Below are 25,908 nucleotides of genomic sequence, written 5' to 3'. Positions count from 1 at the left end.
TATACTGCATATGTGTGAGAGGGAGGTAGAAATCCATTCCTCTTTTTCTCTAGCCTGTGTATAGGACAGAGGGCATGTAATGATGGCCATTAATGACCACTTTGGCAAAACTCCATCTCCACAAACAAACTCTTTGCACCAGTGTGCTGCAGAATGAGTTGGCACGGAGAAAAAATAGTGAGCAATACAATCCCTTTTCCAGTGTGAGTGAATGCAGACACTTAAGATACCAACTTATCTACAATATTCTAGTCTTGAGCAGCAAATGAAAAATGTCTACAACTTTGATCATGGAAGAAATGTTCAGTACTGAAATAGTCTCAATTTGGAGTGCTGAAAAGACCTAGTAGAGATATTTGGCTTATTTATGACAAAATATTCATTCTTGTTTTTTATGTTTTACCTTTTCTTTATACTGTTCCTTTGAATTATAAGGTCAAAGTTCTTACAGACTTAAAGCTATAGTTATAATAAGAATTATAGATCAACTATTATCTGTGCAAAAAATGCAGTTCTGATAATATTTGTAGGAAAAAGACAACAAAAATTCTGTATTTTATACCTCTTGTGCTTGCCTACCCAAAAAAGTAATCACTCTTTCAAAGTTTCCAGGTTCAAATACATTTAAAATAGATTTAAGTGAATGTGACAGAAGGTATTTCGTACTATTTTGGCCTTACACATGATAAAAGGGTCTACAGGGAATAGGTATACTTATTCAGAACAAGAAGGATCAGGGTGCTTGAAGTTCTGAGGAGATAATTTTTTCATATCTGCCATTGCTTTTCTTTCTTCTACCTGTCTAGGACTGAACATCTGGTTGTCACTAACACATGAGGAATTAATTTCTTATTACTCAAGCTGTTATCTTATGCTACTAGGAAAAAAAGACCATAAGAAATCACCAATGGAATAAAAATTAAGAGTGTAAATCAGGATGCAAAAGGGTTGACTTAAGAAATGACATCTAGACACTTACTGTATTTTAGGCACTGTAAACCCTTCACCTTTTACTGACCCTATCAAGTGCTCTTTCCTAGAAAGTGTTCACTGAACCTCTGGGAATGGGGTGTCTGTAGAAAAAAAATTCAAAATGGTTTTTTCCAATGGCAGTACAGATGGAGGATATAGCAACTTCCCTTCAAAATTAATTCCCTTTGCTCCCTATTATTAAATTTCCTGTTGATATCTCCCACTGCATTCTAAAACTGAATTTTAGGACTATCTGACTTTAATAATATTTAAGAAATTGTGTTTGTTTGCTTTTTTCTGGGGGCTTCAACTGTCTATTCCCCCTGCTACTTCTCTCCTATTCTCTGAGAGGTCAGAGATAGAAATAAGGGCTCGGTTGCAGGCTATTGAAACCTGCCTTTCTACTGAAACAGTAAACACTAAACATAGTCCTTTTAAATTCAGGTTAGGAGCAATACAAAGGTCACTAAACTCTAAATCCCTTTAGAACTGTTTTGGAAGGGAATATTTCTATTTATCACAATTCTCATTAATACTTTTTTCTCTCTTTCCAAACCACTGTTACACTGCATTGAAGAGTGACATGGGTAAACTGATATCACTGCTCATTCACAATAGAGTTAAAACCAGATACATTTCAGCTCCTTAGAGTGAGAGTAGAAGTAGTTTCACAGGTCCCTTTGGTCTTGAAATGCATTGTTATATTTTTTTTGTAACTCGACTGTATTCAAGTCTTTGCAATGGTAAACCAGCATAACATTGTGCATTCAATTAGAGGTGTTATAATAAAGCTTTCCCATGGAAATTTTTGCTACCCACCACTATCAGTGCTCCAATACTTTGTACAGAATAATAAATATTTCCTTCTTCAGTAAATTTTAACCATTAGCTTTGTCCTTTATTTAGTTTTTAGTCTCCACTTTAGGCTCAAATTTGAAATACAGAGATGTCCATGTCTTGAACCTGAATTTTGATCCTTATGGAGATTTGGCAGAGAGAACTGAGATGAGTGATATGAATCCCTAAAACTGAAAGAGTAGAAATACTGATGACAGTCTCATAAGTAAGGAAAGATGTCAAGTCATCTGGAAGCAGGTATGTGTGCAAAGACAGTGACGGTCTCAAAGGATGGATGTGATTATCAGCTCCATAATTTCGTTTTGCCAAATGGGACAAACATTGAAATCAAGGCATAAGGTACTTAGTGGGTTTTGATTTTGACTGATGCTTATATTCAACTTTACGTCTGCAGACTGTAAGTTTGAGTATACATCTACAGTTATTGGAGATTTTGAAGTCATCAAAGAATTATGTGAGACCACTATAAAGGGGGGCTGCCAGCTCCCTCCCTGGTGCTGGGTGCATTCAGAGGGAAGATGTTTACCAGCAGCTGCTTCTAAGTTCCCTGATATAATGTATTAAAGTAACAAAAAATCCTGCTTCAAGTGACAGGTGTGGCTCCATGTGGTTAGAAACAGTACCTGGAGACTCACAAGGGAACAAAAGGCCTGTGGTTAGTTCTGCCTTTGCCTGGCCAATGTCTGTAGCAGGATTTTTGGTGATAGAGACTGAAAGAACTGCATTAGGATAATTATTTTCTTCTGCTCCAAGAAACAGTCAGCTTAGTCTAACTACTGATAAACTTGGAGATATTTTGTGCTGTGCTGATCATCTCCAGTCTAAGCAACTACAATAGGGCAATTGTACAGCTTATTGTTGGTGATCCTTGCAACACAAAGTGATCCATTTCTGTTCATCAGCCCATGTATCCACCTCAGTTCCACAGAGCTAAGGAACAGAATTGCTGGGGTGGTAGAGAGCTTTAACAGGAGCAAAGGGGCTCAAAATGATAGCAGTCTCATAGTGTTCACTGGTTTGGATTGACATTGGTGGGACTGGTGCTCCAAGGCGAGTAAGGGCAAAACCTGATGGGAGCAGAGGGAGCAGCTCTGGAGGGCAGAGTGACTGTGTGTCCTTGCAGTGTATGCAAACTGTCAGAGGACAGTAGATGTGTGAAAAATACCACAGAAATATTTTATTCCAGTGCTTCTTTTGTGGTAGAAGATCTCTAAAGCTGAAGGAACAAATGATAAATTTAAAATATTTTTAATAAGGACTTTGAGATATTATAGTAAAACAAGGCTATCAAGAAGTGTCACCTCAAACTCGGTGACAGAATCAATCTGACATTACAAAGATTCAGGAAATGTTTGAAAATCTGGAAGACAAAAGATCCAATTTGTGAATGCAAAGTTTTCCAGAGGGAAATGAGAAAGAAAAGAAACTGTCATTTTATAAATAACTTTTAAAGGAATTCTTTACAATCAAGCATGTGTGTGCCTGGTTTTGCAATAAAAAGCCAAGCCTTCAGCTGACAAGCCATCAAGTGCAGTGATAGTAGAATTTCTGACTCTCCAAAACATGGTGATGGTTTTAAAATTTGCCAAGAAGGGAATGTAAAGTAGATATTGATCTCTAAAACAGCTGCAGTATATTGATACAATCTAACCAATGAGCTGACATTTTGGCTGAAGAATGCTTTTTCTAACAGCAGAAGAAATACACAAGTCTGCTCACATCAAGTGTCATAATTTTCTTATTTCTGGGGTTTTTGGTATTTCATTGGCAGTTATGACCAGAGAATAATTTTTTAATATTGTGTTGAATTCATGTCTTAGATTTTATCCCTTTTGTGTTAGGATATTCTTCAGAATTTTCTCTCTTTGCCAAATTAGTGTATTAATTGCACAACAAGAAAAGATACAAAAATCAAAGAAAATGAGAGGATTTTTTTTGTTACAAGCTTGCTTTGGCTGATTGAGATCACCAGGGCTCTAACCCTATATTATCTTAAAGATGTGTGCATAACACAGAAAACTTCAAATTCTGATTATTTTTTTTTCTATTTTCAAATCAGGAAGGATAAGAGAATAGTACTTATTTTCTACATACCATTTACAGAGGTTTAACTATATATCACATCAATGCTCTCAGTTTTTATCCAAATGTACTGTTAAATTACCCATGTAATTATTCCAAGAGAAATCATGATAGCTATTTTGTTGACTATATTTACTGACTGATATAATTTCATTAATACTTTTCTGGGAAGAGTTTGGTAGTATTTAAACTCAACTATCATAGTCTTTATTAGTACAATTAAAAGGATAATTTCTGTATTGTTTTAGAGGGTGGGTCTTTTTCAGAGGTGGTTAATTACTGAGTTAAAGTAACAACAGAAAGCTAATGAGCAAAAATTTAGGCAATAATTTATGATCAAACATGAAACAAAACTAAAATTTTGCATATAATGTCCTTTTGATTTTGAATTTTGGCATTCATACTTTCTAAATGTACTTGTTCATGCAGCAAAGTTTGATACTTTTATTCTGAATTTAGCAGGTACTAAATGCTGGGAATTGTCTCTGAAGTCATAAGGTGTGAGAAGCCATTATCTTCTGTAACAGCGAGTAAAATTTCAATTGCCACTGGAATTCCTTCATCTCAATGACACTACATTGTGTGCCTGTCAGAAGGCTGAGGCACAGTATTTCATCACCAGTAGTTCCTTCTAAACAGCCTCAAAATACACCGCTATTCTCTGTGTAACATAAGTATGAGCAGTATAAAGAGCAAGGTGTATGTATTTAATTTTGCCCTATTGGTTGTGACTGTAAAAATAGAAGCTTGATTTGAAAGGAGATCCTTTTCAAATCCTTTCAAGATTAAAGTGTTCATACAAATCACTCTGTTAATTATAAATCCTAAAAATTATGCAAATAATCTTTTAGTGGTGAATTAATAATGTTAATTATTTGTAAAATAGCATCTAAATGTGGGGGTTTTTTTACAAAAATGTGTCAAAGTATTTAAAATTCTCATGCTGAGTGTACATTTTAATAGTTCTGATTTATTCTTTTTTAATAGTGACAGATGAATACTCCCTATACTATTTTGATGTTGAGCAACACGCACAGGAGGCAATCACAGGTGTAAAATTGTTACACTGGGATCCAAATTCTTGCACAAATTTGTTAAATAATAATTTAGATTTCACATCTTAATGTTTCAATTTATTTGCCTGTGGCACAATTGAAATAATGCTAATGGAAACGCAAAAATTGTAGCAACTAAGAGAGACACATTCAAGTGAGGCTCTTAACCTCTTCTTTAGAGCTGTGGACATAAATTGCTGCCCAGTCTGAAAATCTGTCAGAAAATAGTTCTCATGACCAGGGCATCAGTATTCACCTGGATCAGAACATTTAGTTTGTAAATTATTTGATGTTCCCATATTTTTTTTAGTGTCCCAAAGGCATGCTTATGTCTAATACTTCTTCTGGTGAAGGGTAGCACAATCTAAGGTAACCACTTACCCATGCCTCCCTCAGCTGGTGCTATAGCAGTGGACCCTTGCTTTCAAGCATGTTTAGACACAAGTACCATAACACTGCTACTGTTCAAGCTGGGGCTCTGTAGCTTTACATCTGGACCACTGATGGAAAGCTTTGAGTCCCAGAATTTTCCAGTATTTTGTCCTGGGATTTACATAACCTGTGACTACCGCTGTGTGAGACTACTAGAAAACAGTCAAATCACGAACTACTGGATTTTGTACAGTGAATCTGTAGTATTCCAAAGAAGAACAAAGCATACTAGTAAAGTTTACAAAATTAAAATAAAATCTGAGAGACAATATCTTACTTCTCTCAGTTATGGAAATAAGGTTTCAGTTCTGTGGAGTGTATGACATTATTTTATAAATAAATAAATAAAGGTTTGTAAAGAAATATAACTGATATTATATACTCTCTTACATTGAGACTAGAAAATAATAAAGGAATGTCTGGCTACCATTCATTCATACATTCATTCATTCATTCATTCATTCATTCATTCATTCATACATTCTTTCCATAACATGACTCAAATTCCCAGCTATGTTGTGCATTTGATGAAGGACAACTGATCAAGTGACTACAAAACTTTCAATAACTCAATAAGATTATCCTTCAGTATAATCATGGCATATGCATATTTTAAATTAAATACTTATGTTTACAATTATTGATTGCATATACAATGCAAATACACAAACAATAAAGTACATAATCAACATTTTGGTTTTGAAAATTCCCACAGTTATCACTTGCTTTAGCGGAGATCTTTGAAAACTCTGAAAATTTGTCTTTAATTGATCAAGTTGAGTGAGAAAGAGGTTCTTTGGTGACTGAGCCACTACTGCAATGCATGATCAACAACTAACAGAAAGCTTCTTCCAGATAATTATCAGAAATAACTTGCACAGCCAAACATTTTTCCTATCACAGAGGAGAAAGGGTGTAAGGTATGTTGTACCATAAATTAAATATTGTGCATGCTCTTTTTTCTTCTTAGTGATGATTCATTTCTGGTGGGCAGCTGAAGAAAGCTTTATACATATGAAGACACAATATCACTGACACAGGACTGTGAGAAGTCTTTTTTGTTAGTAGATTGTGTTCAGTTCAGTCCCCTGAGCTATTGCATCAGATAATAATGCTCTTTCCCAGAACTCAGGAAAAAACAATCTGTGGGATCATTTTCTACCTTCTTGAGAGAATGATTATATTACACCAGACTAACATATCTACTCCAGTCTTTAGTTTGTCAGAAAGTTTATAAGATTTTGCCTGGGAAGGAGACTCCAAATTTTACTCTTATTCATCCCTGACTAAAGCAGGCAATGTGGAAGAGCCTGTGGGTTGGGTTTTACACCTGAAGGTGAAGGAGAACTGGTAACCTGGTAGAATCCTTCCCACTAAGGACTCAGAAACACTGATAAATTCTGGTGACGAAATCCTAACTGCTCAGCAATGACTGACACAGATGCTATTTTTGCAGATAACAGTCTTATGGTACACGAAGCATTAGTCATATCTTTTAAATAATTCAGCAGAATATTAATATAATATAACTGCCTTGCTCTTAAGAGTGACAGGTGTGTTTAAATTAACCCCTCAAAAAACACCCAGACTGTCCAAGACATGAATTTACTTCAGCTTTAAGTGCTTGATCCTCCACAGTTTTTGACTCCAATAAAAGGGTTGATAGACATTGCATAATCAGACAATGTAAAAGATTTTTTTTTTTTCTCTTTCTGTTATGCACTGATGTCAATCTTTCAGGAGGAAAAGAGCAAGAGTAAATTTCTGTCCCAGTCCACTGGTGTTAGTATGGAGTGGAAACCTGGAAATATTGCTCAGAGTGGTTTAAAAAGACCATTAGGATTTATTCTGCCAGAAGTGTTTGCCTGTTGCTGTAAGGGCACTATTGTGACAAATGAAAAGTTGGGGTTCTTTTAACTAAAACCAAAATTTACTGGTGGGGAGAATGGGGGTAAGAAGGACTCATTTGACAATTGCTGTAAAGGAAGTGGGATGGCATTATTTACAGAGCAGGTTTGTCAACTCAGATAACATAGGGGAACTGGGACCATAACTCTGCTTGTGGCATTAAAAACTCACTACTTGCAATTTTCTGACTCTGCATAACCTTCCCAGTATTGTTGGGCTAACACCCACATTTCTGTCAGAGGCACCTCTTTGCAGTTTATGGGTCACAAACATGATTTTGAACAGTAGCTCCAATGTGGTGATGTGTGAAAAGTGTATGTTCTGGTTGATTGTTCAAAATGCATATGCTGGTGGATTGTACTTTCAGTCCTGTGTTTGTGTATCTGATGTTGTGTGGCCTTTGTTATTTCTGCAACCAAACCAAAGGTTTGCCCCATTCACCTGTCATGCTCTGGTTCCTTTTTGTAGAACAAACAACATTTTATGTTTTTACTCTGAAAATGTGGAAAATAGAAGTATTGTTATATCTGCTTTCCTCAAAGATTGACTACAAGCCTAACTACTTTCCCTCTCTTAAGGAAAAAAATGCACAAAACCACAAACCAGCAAAACTAAAACCCCTTTCTCAATTGTCTGTACCACTGTAACAAGAAATGTGGTTTTTCCTTGTTAATCATAAGGTAACATTTATTAGGTGAAGCAGAATCCAAATATGCAAGCTACATTTTCTTCACAAAACCTTTTTCCTGACATGAATTTGTGCAAAACCCTGAACTTCCCAGGTAGCTGAGGAAAGCAGAAGAAGCAGAGGTGACCAGAGAGAAAAATCTTTAAGGTAAAAGGCATATAAAACAGGATTTTAGACAAATTCCACTCCACAGACTGCCTATGAATATAAAACACCACAAGTATTGTTATAATTACTTCCAAGACCCACAAAATGATCTCAAGCACAAGCCCTTATACTGGAGCCAGATCTTCCATAAAACATTTGTGTCCCAGTCTGGATTGCACAAGGGCTGGACGCGCTGCCCTGGCTGCGCGGCTGCTTCACCCGCAGGGAGCAGCTGCCAACAGCTCCTTGGCAGCCGCGCTTGGTGCCGCTGCACCAGCGCTGCATGCTTCCCTCAGGCCCTGGGAATGCAGCCGGGACCTTCCAAAAGTCCCCAGTGCCCTTGCCTTGCCTTCTGACTTCTGGGAACGCAGCTGAGGATCTTCTACTTTGTGCCTCTGGGGTAATAATTTTTTTTTTTTTTCATTTAAACTGGGAATTTGGAAAGAGAAATGTTGTAACAGTCCTTTAATGATAATTATAGTCTTCCACATTTGGTCCATTTGTGTTCTGCTCTTTCAGGGTGACTGGAGAGGAGAAAGAAAGACCTAGCAATTCTTTTCAGTAAATGCTTTGCAGATAACTATTCTTTTCGGTTTGCCTTAGGAAGTTGACTATGGACATGTGTTGGAGCTTGGGCAGGAATATAAATTGATTGACAATGACAAATGGTGGTGTATTATTGAAGGAAAATTAATATATATGTGCTCTGATGAGTTGTAAAGACATCAATGTTCAAAATTATTTTTCCTTTTAAAAGATCTTTTAATTTTTAGACATACTTTTTTCAGTGCAGTTACAGCTGTCAGCACTGACAAGGTTGAATTTACTAATTCATGTCTTCCACTTCTACTCTGTAAAGAAGCTAAATTGCCTAATGAAAAAGCTCACAGATTAGATTTTCTTTTTAAATAGTGATGATGATAATAATAATAATAATAATAGTAATAATAATAAAGTGGGTTCTTCATCTGCAATTCCAGCTTTGATCTCTTCAAGACTGTGATGAGAATGTAGGAGAAAGAAAGCGGAATTAGAAAGAAAAATTATGGCTGTTGTCGAAACAAACTTTTTTATAAATCTGGTTTCTTTAATGTAATTTTTTTCTTAGAGATAGTAATTGCTGAAATACTTTGTCTGCTTTATATTTTTCTCATTTGTTCTCTGTCTGTCTCTCTGTATATTGATGACAAAAAACATATTCAATTTCTTCTTCAGCATTTTGCATCATATGTTCCTGTACTGCCGGATGGATGACTGTGGCACATAGAGTTATTTCATCTGCATGATTTTTATTTCGTTAGAAAATTATTTATCCACTGCCAGGAACTGATATCTATCCTATCTGTTGAAATGCATAACTCAAGCAGGTTCTGATGTCTCTGGGCAAACAGGGACCTGGGAATAGCAGAAAAACCTGACATACAAAAAACCCAAACAAACACAAAACACGGGATACAAAAACTCTTGGCAAAACCACTCTTAGACCTGCAGCTGTATTGCACACAGTAATGTCCAGGGAAAAATAAGTGCTTTAAAACAGCTTCTAATTCACTGTGCATAGATACTGAGTGTCAGCTCTCAGAAAAGTACAAAAGTGCCAAAATCCAGATAGACCTCCTGACACTTTGACTGGGTTTATTTAGAAAGCAAATATTTTAGCAATGTGACTAGGGGAGGTCCAGTCTAGCCTGAGTGTCTAAGATCATAATGTACATAATGTACCATATCAAGCAGAAGAATACACTATTAAATGGAAAGGAAGATGAGATTTCCCCTTGGTTGTGAAGGTCAGCCTGAGCAGATAGTTTAAAGCTTCCCAAAATTACTGAAGCTATTTGATACTTAGTTTTACTCCATGTCTTTTTCCTCAAGACTTGGCATGAAAACATTTATCTGTCTTTGTCTTGTCACATCAGACTTTTATTCAAAATTTTCTTTCTCTCCGTCTATTTTTGGCAACATGCGTGACTATGGTCATAGCTGGAAAAAAAACACTAAATGCAGATTTCTACTGAAACATTTCATAAGTATAAGATGTGAAAACAAATTTAAAATGTATTACTGGGAATTTGGAGCTGGGTTTGAAATTTGAAGTTCAGGAGCAATTTTGCTCTTTGTCTAGGTATTTCTGTGTGATATATTTCTGAGTCTAGTTCTTTCAACATAAAAACTTGGTTTCAAATAATTTTTTTTGAAAGTCAGTGAATTTTTTTCAGAAAATTCCTGTTCTCAAGGAAAGTCATGTGAAGTCCCCTTGCTTTTCTTTGACCCAAGACCAAATACTTTGGTATATTTGAACAGTTCTCAATCAGTACTTGACAGCAGTAATTCATGTTGTGTCAGAGCCAATCCTCATCTCCAATAATAATTTGGCAACTTTTTATGTTCTGTCCATGGTCAAGTTTGGATAGAGATTGTCCTGAAGAAAAAGACTATAATAGTGTCCTTTTTTCAATTGTTTCTTAAAAAGGGTCAGCTCCAGATATTTCTTTCTCAGTGTCATAGAACTTTTCTGTGAAACAGCTTCTGTGTGATTTTCTAGATGTGAAAGTAAAGCCACAGGTGCTAATGAAACAATACTCATTAAGAATAGAGTAATCAAAGGAAAAGCATGTTACACGGAGCAGCTAAAGGTCACCCAAATGCAGTCTACCTTGACATGCTGCAACAAATGCCCTCCCTGAACCTAGCTTATAGTAATATGTTATATAAGTGATATAGTAATATAATATCATTTTTATTATATAGTAATATAATTTTTATAGTTAAAGCAGAGTACACTGAAAACGCCCAACTCTTCTAAGCTAGGGGGCTGCTTTAGTCTGATTTCCTGCCATAGACTGCCTACTTGGGCAGCTTGCAAGAAGACTAAGTAGAATATTCTTGCTTCCTGGAAGTAGTTTTATAATCAGTTGTCCTTTTTGGATGTTAGAAAATGTTCATTATTCACACATCTTGACTGAAGCTACTTCAGCAGTTTTGCAGTGTAATGGCTAATAGGGATATCATCCATATGTCAGCAGAATAGTCAGTATCACAGATATTTTCTTTTGTACCTGCTGTGTTTCTACCATATAGCTTTGGAAGTGTCCTTTAATGAGCTCAGAGTGCCAAGGTGATGTGACTCCAGTGTTCTTGTCAGCTGTCCCTGAGCAGAGGCTGACTTGCATTCAGATCAGTCAGTCTCCAGTGACAGAGCTCCTTATCTGTCCATCAGTAGTTCACATTAAAGGATCTACTATGGACTTCAACCTATTGTCTCCTACATATTAAATAAAAACTTGTTTAAAGGTTCTATGTATGCAATTCTCTGAAAAATGGTGCAAATTGATTTTTGAGACCAACATATATATGCCAAAATTTAACCTAGATTAGATGTGATACCAAGGTCTTGCTTTGTTTTGTATTTTGTGTGTGCTTCAGAATATCCAGAATATGTTTGTATTTTTGTCATATTGATTCCAAAAATCTTGCAAACATTTGTTATGAAACATCAATCACACATGATAAAAATTACTTGAGAGTTCTCTAGTGGTCCATAGAAAGTCACAGCTATATCTTTGACTGATCAAGACTTCAAAGACACCAGAATGTGTGCTCCTATCCATACTGGAAAATGCGGTATTACCAGTGGGGCTGAATGAAAATCTCATCTAGAAGTAACAGTATTCCTAAACAAAAATAAAGCATCAAAAGGAAAAGTCTGTTTCAGAGGAAACAAGCTTCATATGAACATCAAAGCTCAGTTGGCAGACATCACTCTAATCCTATATTTGCTTCTGCTTATGTCTTTGTTACTCATTAGATTCAGTAGCATTTACCCTCTCCTTGGCATTATACTTTCAGCCTATATTTAGTTCTTATCAGTCAACTGCTGGGTGTTTCTGATAAAAACTTACCCCATCTGATCCTGGGATATCATTGAGTGTATCAGAGTTAAAGTTTCCTTTCTTTGACCCAGCTGTGCTGCTCAGCGTGCAATGGGATACAGATCTCTTTTCATATTAATAGTTTGATTCTCAGTAGGACTAAACTCTGAGAATTCATCAGTAACATGTTAGCTGACAACTCAAATATTTTCCTGCATTTTCTTGTTGAATGACTGTTATACTCAATTCCTCCAATATTTTCTTATATCAGTATCAAAGTCTCTCCTCTCTTTACCTCATAATTTCATGTGAACTGTTGTCTCTCCTAATTCCCTTCTGATAATATCATCAAGACAACCCAAAAATGAGCTTAAAATGTATTTGTATATTCCTACTTTGATTATATGAACAACCAAACTTTTCACTAATAAGCAGGAGTTTGCATTAGAATCTGACAAATAGTCAACCTCTGTCATTTTCCTAAAAAAATTGCTCAAATAATTGGTTTACTTTGTTCCATCAGTTAGAGCCCTAAGTAAATATGCATTATCTGACATCAGGGAACATGGTTACATACAGACATTAGTAGCAGCATATAGTATATCCTTCTCCCCTCTTCCTAGTTTTGTTATTTTTTTCCCTATCCAGGCAACTACAGAGAAAAGGGAACTGTCATTTTATTTTATCTAACACAGACATGTGTATCTGAGGAATCTGGTGTGAGGGTGTAGCTGTTTCTACACTTCCCTCCCTCCCTTTCCACCACTGAATGTGAGAACTGATCTCAGGACAGTTCATTTACCCTGTGAGTACGAGCAGAACATCTATTGCTAACTTGAGGCAGGAGCGTTTTCTCATTGTGCCCAAATCATAATCAGAAGAAATTATGGGAAACCTCTTTGTGTCAGGTTTAGATATCACAAGAACCAAAGTAGTTTTAGATTTTTCAGTCTCCATGTTGTTTGAGGAGCAAGGAGAGATAAAGGACATCTTACAAAAGAATAATTCTGGTCAGGTTAACAGAAAAGGTTTCCACTAAAATGAATTTTTCAACATATAAACTAGGTCAGGAAAATATGTTTACTTTATTGCATGAAGATTTGTATAAATTTTGCCGTTTCTGCATACTGTGAGTTTCACAGATTAGTTTAAGAGAAACTCTTAAATCAAATCAGGAGCTAAAGTTTAGATTTTGAAAAAAAACTTCAAACTTGCCCTAAAAAATTTTCAGATTTTTGGTTGCTTAGACTTCTAAAGAATAAATGTGACATTCTTTATAATTTCCAGTTAGCAATGTTTTATTTTCAGGTTGAACATATATGCACATACATATAACTTGTTTATTTTTAGTTCTGTGTATTTCCACAAAGGTGATTATCTATAGTAAATATGACACACAGATCCCTTGACTTTTTCCTCCTTAAAGCGAGCAACTGTGTAACTTCCAATACAGTTGCTTAAAGCCACATTTATATATGTAAGATATTGGTGCACATGTAATCTTTAACCTTCTTCCCAGAATGAATATTTTGTGCATACAAGGGATGCAGAGGGTACCAACCACTTCTCTTTTTGGCCACTGGGCTGACGTTGTGGAAAATTGGTTTCAAATTGGATTCTCTCACTTCTCCTGCCCTTATATTTCGATTTCAGAATAACAGCCTATGACTGAGGGTAAGCATAAATAGTAACGAGGGAGTAAGGCATGGCGGAAGGAGGGCAGGTGATAGGAGCTGAAATGTAAAATGGTAAGGGACAGGCAATCATATAGTTATACAAACACCTATGTCTGGATATAGTCCACAATCTTGGGATCTTGCTACATAAAACAACAAAAGACTCAGACATTAATTTTTCCCCATTTATCTTTCCCCCACATTCCATAATGAAGACTTTACTAGTTTATTCAATTTTAATAGAAATACAAATCTGACTTCTCAGAATTGATTAGCTCTGTGCTTCAGATGATCTATCTCACATCTCAAGCAAGTAGTAAAGCTGTCAAAACATAGGTGACCCCAAATATTTTACTGTTCATATAAAATGGAATTGCTTCAGCAGAGGAGATATAACTAAGAAGAACAAGGGATTTGCTTTAATATCATCCTTTTCTAACCACTGACCTTTAAGGGGCAACTGTTTTGTTGATATGTGAATGTGAGTCCTCAGACCGTTCTGGTACTCATGAAAGAGCATTTTGAAAAAATAAGGTTTTACATAAAATCTCTTTATCAGTCTTAGTGAGGAGGATCTGCTGAAGAACGAGCTAAAGGAGCAAACAGAGGGTTAGAGGGATGATCAGAAAAACACAGAGTACTTAGCATCAATTAATCAAAACTTGTCAGTGCAAAACATCTGGTCAGTAGACCTAAAGAAGAAGGAGGCTCAAGCACTGATTGCAAGCTTTGGCTAGATAAAGCTTCCATCTTCAGACAGGTGTCAGGTATGAAGTGTGTTAAGAGCAGAGGGAAGAGGAAAAACCTGGTGTTATTTTGCTGTTCAATGAACCTTTGCTTCTCCATCTTGTGCATTGGATAAATAGATTCCTTTCCCCACACTTTGCCACAGAGCCAGGTGCCTATATCTCCTGGGGGAAAGATGAGAAGTGTAGCAGAGACAAGGTGACTATAGGTTCGCTAGCAAGAGCTGTTTAAGATGGTTTCTGGTTTCATGTGACGATGACATTTCCGTAAAGGTATGCTGGCTTGAGGGCACTTTTCTGCTAATTTCATTTTCAAGCTGTTGACCACATATATAATTCTACAGCTGTGAAATTGCAAGCAGTAAAAGGAAAAGATTGCTCAGGTTTTAAAATAATTATGCTTATTTGAATTGTTAATATTTTACTTTCTCTAAATGTTTTTAAGAATCTACTTGTTTTCAGTTTTATAAAATCTTTTTAAAAATCCTAGAATGTTTGAGCTACTTAAATATTTCCATGAATGAGACCCAGAAAAACAAATCTGGTCTAGTTAATATTTTGCATATTGCCTTCATGTATCTAGTCTATATAAAATATTATTATTAAAATTTTTAGCAGTGTTCTCTAATACTTAGATGAACTTAACAGGTATAAGTGATAATTGCAGCAAATCAGAAAAGGACCAAAAAAAATAATCCAAGCCAATTTTATTGGTTTAAATTGGTGTCTTAATTGGTTCTGAATTGCAATAAGAGTTGAAGTGGAGAAAATCACCTAAATTTACCCTCCCCCTTAGTCAGTTGTGAGCTTCATAGGACCCTCCCTAAGCCATATAAGGCCAGGAAGAATGTGCTAAGCACTGAGTGTGCTAAGAATAAAGTTGTACTAGGATGGATAAGGTTACTTTGAACTCTATATTTCATGTTTCCTGACATACACCCCAAAGAACTGCAATAATGCTAGCAAGGCTGTAGGAGCATTGAACAGTACTTTCCCAGTTCTTTTGATTTTTATTTCCTCTCTATGCATTCCTGTCCTGTTTAGAGCTGTGAATTTTTACATTTTATTTGTGATGTGCATGGTTCCGAGGATATTAGAAAAACGTGCTGAAGGTTCACTCTGACGCATGGCTATTTTTGTTAGAAGCTGATACTTTAGACTGAGCTTTAAGTGTTGCCTCTGGAAGGCCTTGGATTGTTCTAGGAGACCAGGTCTGCAGAGGAAATAGGCATTTCAGGGTGCATAAAAGAAGAAGGAACACAATTAGGAAAAGCAGAGGACCTCCCTCCTTCTCATTCTGCAACTCCTGCGAGAGTCAGCAACCCAGAAGTACTATCTAAGCTGCCACAGTAAATCTTGACCTTTTAAACAGAGTACCTCTTACCGTCATCATGGCCGAGATAACAGCAGAAGGTACAGTAACTCTTTTCAAATATAATAAACCAAAAATGATATGTGCTTTAAAGGTATAATTGAACTGGCATGTCAAAATTATTTGTTGTTCTTAGTAAATATTTTCACTCCAGGATTCCTTTTTTTTTTTCTTTTTTGCTTTTATACTCCTGTAGGCTTAGTTTTTACCAGTTACTGAAGCAAGCTCTATGTACACCTCTAAAAATAACCTTAGTTTCATTTGCAGAACACCGTTATTTAGGCAGCTCCATTAGAGTGATACAAACAGGGAATGCCTGAAGTTCAGGGTGTTCTATTCTAAGTCTTTGCTCAGAAAAAGTTTTGGTAGTTCCTTATAATCAGAGATTTACCAGAGTCAGAATAGCTGCATTTGTTGGCCCTGATTTTTCTATAGGGAACACAGAGTATTTTTGAACTCAACATTAAGTTACTGAAGGGTAAAAGGTAAAAACCCCCTTTGTTATCCTTATTTAGGTAAACTTCTAAGGGAGTCAGTGAAAATTGTGCTGAAATAAATATGCCAGATGTCAGCCTGCACAAATGAAAGGCAATTGTGTTAACCAATAAATACATATTCTAAAATGTGAATGTTTCATGTACTTTAGTATTTCCTGACATTCATATTTAAATAGCATTTTAGATGCATAATACTATTTTATTAGCTGAAGTCAGAGGGGAGGATATATTTAAAATGCAACCATGTTTAATACTGAATATTTTAGTTGAATTTCACTCCAATTTTTTTTTTGCAGTGTTTATCCAAATTTAATAATGACAAATATTTAATAATGACAAAAATACAAAGAAATGCTTTTTAAAAAATCTTATGAGAATTACTTTATTCTTTCTCTCAAGGTTATGTGGTTTTTCAGTGCATAAAGACGTAGTTTTCATCTTCCATTTTTTATTGTTCATACTTGTAAGAGGATCTGCATTAAGGGCTATTAGAAGGTGATCCTTTTCCTTCTTAAGGGCTGATGTTAGGACTGTGTCAAGTAGCACAATCCTTGCTTGATGTCTGGTTAGCCACATCAGGGAGGCAATGGGATTTTTTAATCAGCAGTTGGACTGATCTATGATTTACTTCTGGCTGCAAATACTGCCAAAACAGGTGGCTCAGCCTGACAGCTGTAACCCAAATACTAACACAGGTTTATTCAGATATTCTTAATTAAGTTTGTTGGAAACACTGGTTATTTTCTGTTTTGAGGCAACTCTGTGAAATAACCAAATTGGTGAGATTTTTGATCCAAAATTAATGGCAAAAAAATATAAGACTTTCCAACCAGTTTGACTTTCCAGTCATTTACCTTATTAAAGTAAGAAAATTAAAGATTCTAGAATTAAATCAAATGCCATAGAGTGAAAGAAATCAGTCTGAAAATGTTTTTATTTTGTTTGTATAGTGTTTTTACAGGAGTGTTTTTACAGCTGTAACAGTGTGTGTCTTCTGCGGGGCTTTTTGTACAAAGCATAGACTTAGATGATAAGAGGCATCAGCTCCCCAATAAGCTGATCTTCCACATGACAGAGAAATAAACTATATAATTAGTTTAGTTTAGTTATGTTGGGCTTAGTTTCATTTTGTTCTCATGTACTTGGAATGCACTTGTAGTGATTGACTGATTTTTAAACACTGTATCCACAAGATGAAAATTTTATTTATGGCAAAAAGTAAGAATTCAGCCTGGAGCTAATATTTCACTGCAGTTTGTTTTCCTCTGGGGCTAGTACTGGCACTCACAGTCTGAAAGTTTAGATATAAACTTCAGCAACATATAGTTTGGATAAACAAAAAAGTATTCAACTACCTATTACTTCACACAATTTATTTTGTTTTCCATCCCACCTTCCAGCCCATGATTTGCTGGGCTCATCATGACTTTGCTAGGACTAAACCACTTGCTCCTTGCAATAGGTATTTATAACTTTTTTTTCCACTGTCAGTCACTAAGCCAGACACTTGGGCTCCTTGCCTTTTGGGGTACCATGCTGACACATCAGAGATCAGGGCACAACAGCACTGCAGGCACTGCCATGGGCAGGGTGGTTGCTGGTTTAGAGAGATGGCCCAGGCCTGGCAGGGTGTGCTGGTGCACATCTCAGAGCTCTCCTTCTGCCAGCCTGTGTCAGGACAACAGGAGATGAAGAGAAGCAATGGGGAGCTCTTTCAGGTCAACAGAATGATAATGACTGTCAGATTAATTCATTTAAATATGTAGCAAATAAGCAATTACCCTGCAGTGTCTACTTGTACCAAAAACCACATTTGCTACTTATTCTTTTACACAGTTACAAATTGTTAGTTGTGGAAATATTGGTGAGATGTACACTTGAAAGACAAAATGAGATCCCTGAAGACAGCAATTCATAAATGTCCTTAGAAAGCTGGCAGGACCTATGTCTCTAGCTGTCAAGTATTAAGGAGAAGATTCCAAAGGATTATCTTCAGCATTCTCGTATTACATGTCATTGCAATCACAGAAATGTACTATTAAAAAGTGGAAGTCCTTAAACTTGTATAAAAAAACATACAGAGACTAAGTACTCTTTGCTATACTCTCAGGATCTAATATTAATATTAGTATTAGTCATATTATTACAATGAATATTAATTATTGCTCTTGTTACTATTACATTTAAGCAGTTACTGAGTATTCTTGTAGCAGCCAGGATATTTTCTGCGCTCCACTTAAGACTTTGTCTAAAAAGCCTCAAACTACATTACTCCACTGTCTCTATGAACACAGGAACACTGGACTCAGTGGCAGATGTAGCTGGAGCTGCCACCACTGAAACACGAACAGAAAAAGGCTGACACTGCTGAGAAATGGCTTCTGCCAATGTACAGCTTAATCTGTATGTGCACAGCAGCTCCAGCACCAGCCCTATAGCTGGTCCCTTCTAGTCCAATCTCCTGCAGGTCACAGTGCAAGGTTGATGGGCATCCCCTGACACTTTATCCTCCCACTCAGGGAAGAATGAACAGAGGCTCAGCTCTGCTTGCTGCAATGCTCTGGAGACTGTGCACTGATCTAATCCAGGAAGGTGAGGAGAGGAGAAAGACAAGGTTTCTGTGCCAGCTGTTTGTCTGCCACAACTTATTTCCCCAGTGGAGCAAGAGAGAAGCAGGAGTCAAATAGAAATGTGACAGTGAGTCACAGTTTGGTCCTTATTTTGCTGCTGAGAGCTGTGCAACTACATATTTCCTCTGTCTGGGAGCAGGCTGCAAGGAGACAGGCTAGCCCCAAGGCTACACACAGCTTGTCAGTGACAAAATCAAAATTAGCTTCTGCATTTCAGCCCTTTTCTCAGGCTATTGGATAACTATGAAAAGTTTTAAGGTGTAAATCATTTCAAAAGGCAAAAAGATGTTTATGCTTGAAGATTAACAGACATGAAACTACTAATGTATGAGAAATAACATACAAGAGCCAGAGGATAAAATCCCAATTATTTCATGAGTGTGATGGTCAGAAGCTAAAAGAGGTATTCAATTGGCAAAATGTTTAATGAAGGCACACTAGAAGCAAGAGACAGATAGCTACTTCTCATGGTAATTCATGAGTTGCTACTTAGACGTGCCAGTTGTGCTGACTGCAACAGGGACCTGGATGAATAACTTGGATTAGATGATTCATTTTGATGGCTAAAGGCATACGAGGTGTTTCTTACCCTCCTTTCTCACAGCTGTTTATGCTTGGAGGTAGGATGTTTATATCAAATCTATTTACACCTAGCAAATTTTCAAAATGAAAAGATGTCTTCTTTTTCTGCCTTTCAATGTTGATGAGGAATAAGATAGTATACCTATTACAGTAGGGTAAAGAAAACACAACAATTTTAGCTATGATTTTTTGAAGGAATCTGTCTGTTCTTTTTCAGAACAACCAGGTAAAATCAACAGCCTAATTACACAAAGTAAAACAAAGTCAGAAAACCCATGCCTGCCTGTGAAAAAGTCATTGTGGGGAACAGAAGCTCCAAATTCTTACTGAAATTCCTCAAAAATTATATTCCCCTGTGACTGTGGGCCTGTACAACTGTGCTGGTTTGGCTTCATCCTTAATGTTTTCTCATAGCCTGTTGAGGCAAGCATCAGGCCAGATTGGTTACCTTCACTTCTAGGTTTAAGAATTTGTGGACAAGGCTAGTCAAAGCCCATACAGTATTTATGTGCCTTCAGTCAGTACAAGGCAGCACTTACATGCAATTCATTACCTTAGGTAGCCCCTTAGAGAGCCCGAGGTTGAGTTCTGGGCAGCAGGAAGACTGAAAACCTATAAACCAGAGAATCAAGCTAATGCATCAAGTTAGTACATGACAGGCTAAAACTGTGTTAGCTCCTGCTGTGGGCAAACAGCTGGACTGTAGGTCTGAATATTTATTCACTTTTTTTTTGAAAGATCACAAAGAACCATGTGATCTTAAGAATCTGGAGCATATTTTAATATTGCTTATATAATGAGAAATGTTTTTAAAGTCCTGCTAGTGTTTTCAAGTTATTGGGAAAATCACTTACCAGTGACCTAAAAATGAAATCTGTGCAACTACTTACATTCTCAGAAATCCTAATCTACAGTTTCAGAGACCTAAACATTGAAAAAAAAATCTAGTCTAGAAATTTTTTGAGTACTTTCACCCATTGCCTGAAATATAAATACAGAGTAAGAGGTAGATTTATTCTCTTTTTAATGTTCAGTTCTGGAAAGCAGAAACTGTTTTACTTTAAAACATTTCATAATACAGGTCTGGATTCAGTTCAGGACATACTGAGGAGAGAGAAACAAATCAGAGTTACCCCATTTGACCCAGCTCATCCATTTAATATGATTATTTGCTTGAAATTAAAAACTTTTTCCTTTCTGATGCTGACAATCACTGGTTTCTTCTCTGTTTAAAAAGATTGAGCTAGTGCAAATTACTCATTTTACCAGGTGAACCATACTACAGCAGTAGAGGGTGAATTGCTTTAAACCCAAAAGACACTAATATGGCAACCAAATACAGCCCTTCTCAATAAATTTGTGTCTTTTAGAGAGAAAAATAACCTAAATATCTGTCTAATAAAAAAAAGCTATGTTTGGGAGTAATTTATCCAGATTCTAAATTTTTTCATACTGGGCTTTTTTTGTTGTTGTTGTTTTTTTAATGTTGGAGAATGGTAAATGATGCATTTCTTTTTTGCTAGATAATGGTTGCATTTTTAAGTGTGCTTCCTGTCAAGCTTCATTAGGATGGAAATTTTCATTCAATTAAAATGGTACAAACCCAGCAATTTAGAAATTGTTTATATTTACACACTTAGATAATAGAAATAGGTTAAATAGAAAAAGTCAGTTTTAAATATAAGATCTCTTGATAAGCTAAATAATTTATTAAACAAATATGGTGTTATTTCTAATTTAGGTTCTTGGAGACTGCATCCTGTAAGAATATATAACTGAGAGAGCTCATTTTCTTTCATGTAATGTTTATTTAAACATTCATTTATTCAAAGGTTAAGGAAGAAATTTCCTACTTTTTTTAAATACTTATTAGTCCTTGATATAAATAAGATAATAATTGAGTTCAAATAGTAAAATAAATTGAAATTAGGAATAGATTCTTTACATTTGCAAACAGGCTATACTCTCAGAAAAAGGCTGCCTTAATTTGACTCCATCTGCTTAGCCAGTGATTTCCAACAATTCAGTGATTTCTTTAACTTTTTTCACAACTGTAGTGGCTTGATCATAACTTTTTTTCATTTGTCTGTTTAAATGAGTGTGATTTCTATAAATAGTAATTGAAAATTGTAGTACTATGAAAGTGTGGTCCTTAGCACAGGATTTTCTTAAATTAATTTTTAATTTAAAGGGCATTTTTAAAAATGACATTTCTAGAAAACTTTAGTTTATGATTTAAAAAGAATCAGCAAATATGTTCCCTGCCTATATTCCTCCACTGCAGCCTCATTTTAGTGGGTGTTAAAAAGGAGGATTGTTGAGCAGTGATACTGAAACGCCTTTAGAGAGGTGTAAAATAGGAGCACAATTTTTTACTGATTTAAAAGCAAACCAAAGGTGTGGCCAAAGAGAAGCTGCAGAGACAGACAGGCTTTATATCCTTGCTGCTTTACATTGACAGACCGGACTGGTCATACAGTACATGAAGTAGATAAGCAAGAAATAAGATATAAAGTCACTGCATATAGACACTTAGCTTAAAGCTGTGTACAACCAGCAGTGCTTATTTATCCATATGATCCCACCATCATGTTCTCTTGTCAACTTTAAACATTTTTTAAAAATATGTAATATTTCGGTCATATCCCTGTACCTTTATATAGTATGTCTTGCTTCAGTGTATTGGAACAAACCATTCAGACTTTAGATTCCTGAGTGGGAGTGTGTTTAAGCTCTATGTGGTCAAAAGGGACCAGCAAGATTTGGTTTCTGTTTTTTTTCCTAATATGTGCCTATAGCACAGTTGATTTATGTAAGAAAGTCTATTTTGGGAATTAGGAAGCAAGTACATGGCTACCAAATCTTTGACTAATGGTAGAGATAGTGACACCAACAGGTAGCAGAAATACCAGAGGACACTGCTGACAGACCTTGTTCTGTCCCATGTTCTGTCCTTTTCTTCATAGCCTCTCATACTTTTTTTGTCCCTCTCCTCTAAATGCAAAACATAATGAGATGAACATCATAAAGCACACTGTAGTAGCTACATTATTCTTTAGACTCATTATATTTTGAGTAAAAGAGATGAACTAACGAAACAGATCATGCAATGTAGATGAGGCTAAATAGAGGAAAAAACCACAGGAGGTAGTGATATTTTTAAAATATTTTTATTTTTTTATTCCAAATGGTCCATATGCTAAAACTTACCTATGTTATACTTTCACACAAATTAGTTCAGTTGCTCAAAATCATAGTCAGTGCTGAGCTTTATCCTTACAAATCAGAATGAAAAAGCTGTGGCTTTAAGTCTTGAATAAGTCTCATTAGAGTCCAGGGGCAGATTTGACCTTCTTTTGGAATAAGTCTGAGAGCACAGTATGATCTTCTATCTGGTGTAGAAGTTCTGCTTGGTGCCATGCAAAGGCATTTACCATAAGAAAGGAAACCTTTAAATGCCAGGCATAGAAAAACTTTCTCACTGGAGAAGTCTCCTCTTTCTATCTTCAAAGATAGTTTTAAAAATCCTTTACAAATATGTAATGAGTAAAGACCTGCTACTCCCTGAACGTGCTTATGTTCTCACAACTTCAAAAGTATCTCTGTACCTTTGCCTGTAGTCAAATTGTCAAAGGCACAATGCATATAAGCCTTTGTAGCCTCCTTTGGTATGTAAATTAACTCATTTTTTCCTATATTCCATTATGTAGATTTAAGTTGTGGTTCTCTATGCATGTCAGGAAGGCTAAATCTTATTTCAGTCTTTGCTGAGAGGCTATTCACAACTGACACAATTACCATAAATATAGTTTTCTGATAACAATTTTACTGTTTTTAGAGGCATAATTTAATACATCTATTCAAATGTTAAGGTCCTTATTTTGCATTGACCTTTTACTCCTATAGCAGGTAGGACCATAATTTTGACTTCAGGCCTATCCATGCAACACTTAATGAAGTCAGCTGTATCAGTACATGAACACATCTGGTGTAGGACACACCTTAACACCCCAAAAAAGTGATAACTCATGTATATGCTACAGTTCAGGTTATATACATTGAATAGTTTGTAATCCAAATATTTAAACTCTAACTGCAACATAAATTTACTATCATTTCAATGGCTTTTTCTAAGCAATTTTTCTAAGGAAAACATTAAATCTCTCTTTTTCCTAGAAGTTTCTTGCATCATCATTCATGATAGGAGTAAAAAATGTGAGCATTTTACAGGAAGACATCCAAAGCTAGACTCACCCTTTTATATATTTACTGTTGATTTGGTTTGTTGGGGTTTTGGTTTTTTTGGTTGTTTGTCTTTTTTTACCAGAAGTGTTGGTATAACACTATTACAGCAGAAAATCTGTGGTAGCGGTTGAATGTGAACCCTGCCTGCCTGGGACAGATTCATGACTAGATGGCTGACTGCATCCTGTGAGTTGGAGCAGAACCACTACTACTTTAATCTACATTTATCTCACACTTTATTAAGTTGATGAAGATGTTATTTTCCAGTAGAAAGTGAATTCTGAGAACACTAGTTTTGGCTGATTCAAAAATGAAGGGTACAAAACCTTTTCTTTTTGCTTTTAATCAGTAAATATGCTTGATAAAATTTTAACTTTAGTAAGAGACACAACTTAAAACTAATTACCAGTATTTTTTTTCTCAGAAGAAAAATGAGCTTCCCTATTATCAGATGCTCAAGCAGAATGTGAGGTATATTTATCCTAAAATGCATCTCTTGTTCTAATATTGTGATTTTGTATTGATTATATAGAAACCATGTGAAATGCTCTGGAGAATGTAGTGCTCTACTCCACTGTTAGCAAACCAGATGAAGTGATGAATTTCCAGATAGGTAGAAGTGAAAATTCTCCCAACTTACTCTCTCCCTTTCTTTCCCTTCCAGACATAAGTGCAGAGTGTCCCTCTGCTCAGAGACACAACTCCATGTCTATTCCTTTCATTTATCACAAGGGAGATATCTGTAAATGTGTTTTTTTCTTTATACAGAGCTCATGTAAGAACAACCACAAGGGAAATTTTGCTAGGTCACTATATAATGTTACTCTGGAAAGAAAGGAATTTTGGAAATTATGTGGAAAACAACTACAGATATTTGAGACTGCAGTTTCAGGAAATCTTGGCAATGTTAGCTACAAATATTGATGACATTTCAGCATACACTTAAAATTAAATGTGAATAAAAGTGTACATATGCAGATATTAGTACATTGGGAAGGGGAATCAGCAATTTCACTAGAGTTAATGAATTAAGATAATTTTAACTATACAGAGAAAACAGTGATGTAAGCTAGGATTTTATCTTAAAAACTAATTAGCAGAAAAGTCCTCTTCAGCATATCTTTACCTTTGTTTAATTCATCAGTCAGGATAGGCAAATGCATTTCGTACTGTGAATGCTAAGGGCAGTTTCACAAAAGGGAAAGTTAGTAAGTTGTAAAACTAACTTTTACAGCAGTGTTGCTATCCACTCTGCATTATGTCATTCTAAGTATAGATCAGAAATAATGTCACATCTGTGGAGGCTGCCAGGACTATAAAGTGGCACTGGATCTAATTTTTTTCCTAGGTCAGGGCTATACTGGTCTAACGACTTTACTTCATGCAGCTAGAAACAGTGCCTACACTAGAATTTTAAAATTATTTTATTTTATTTCCTTAATATTTTATGGAATAAAATTCTTTTGATAATTATTTTAAGCTTCAATGTGATACTAAAGTGAATATTAAACTACACAACTATACAAAAGCACCCTCCTTTGCCTGGAGAAAATGAGGTTCTGGGGAGACCTTATCTCTTCCTGAAAGGAGGTTGCAGTGAGATGGGGCTCAACCTCTTCTCCCAGGCAACAAGTGACAGGACAAGAGGAGATAGACTCTAGCTAGCTGCACCAGGGGAGGTACAGGCTGGACTTCAGGAGAATTTCTTCATGGAAAGGATTGTAATACATTGGAATGGACTGCCCAGGGACTCTATCCCTGGAAGTGTTTAAGAAACAACTGGACATGGCAACCAGTGCCATGGTCTAATTCAGTCTAAGTTTGAACTCGATGATCTCAGAGATCTTAACCCTAAAGGATTCTGTGATTCTGTAATTAAATTCTGGAGAATATTTTTAGTGCTTACTTGTGCTGTTCTGATATCTAAATCATGCTTAATGACTGGGCTTTTCACATGAGTAACACAAAGAAGAAGTAATTGGTCCTCTCTTCATTCTCCTGGAGATGACCATATCTGTTAGGCTTCAGGACCTATGAGATTCCTCACTACTCCCTGCCAGAGCCATTTGCAGTGGGATGCCTCTCCTTCCAGTACTGGATGGCTGCAGTGGTCCCATGTCCCCAGGTGCAAGGAAGCAGGAAGCTGAGC

General features: G+C 36.0%; 1 protein-coding gene across 32 annotated transcripts in view; it reads left to right on the top strand.

Moving 5' to 3' along the window:
* Positions 1-8,387: 8,387 nt before the first annotated feature.
* Positions 8,388-25,908, top strand: part of TRDN (triadin) — a 228,023-nt gene continuing 210,502 nt past the window's right edge. For 20 of the 32 annotated variants that reach the window (XM_085576505.1, XM_085576511.1, XM_085576503.1 and 17 more), the window contains exon 1: positions 15,318-15,846. In XM_085576505.1, the coding sequence (XP_085432631.1) occupies positions 15,825-15,846 (22 nt within the window). In that variant the 5' untranslated portion in view covers positions 15,318-15,824. Of the gene's footprint in view, positions 8,543-15,296; positions 15,847-25,908 lie in introns of those variants that run through there. The other 12 variants (XM_085576515.1, XM_085576513.1, XM_085576507.1 and 9 more) reach the window with 6 other exon arrangements.

This window comes from Lonchura striata, chromosome 3, assembly GCF_050655825.1.
Source record: "Lonchura striata isolate lonStrDom1 chromosome 3, ASM5065582v1, whole genome shotgun sequence".
Taxonomy (NCBI): Eukaryota; Metazoa; Chordata; class Aves; order Passeriformes; family Estrildidae; genus Lonchura; species Lonchura striata.
Note: the sequence above shows the minus strand (reverse complement) of the source record. Positions and strands in the feature narration are given on the sequence as shown.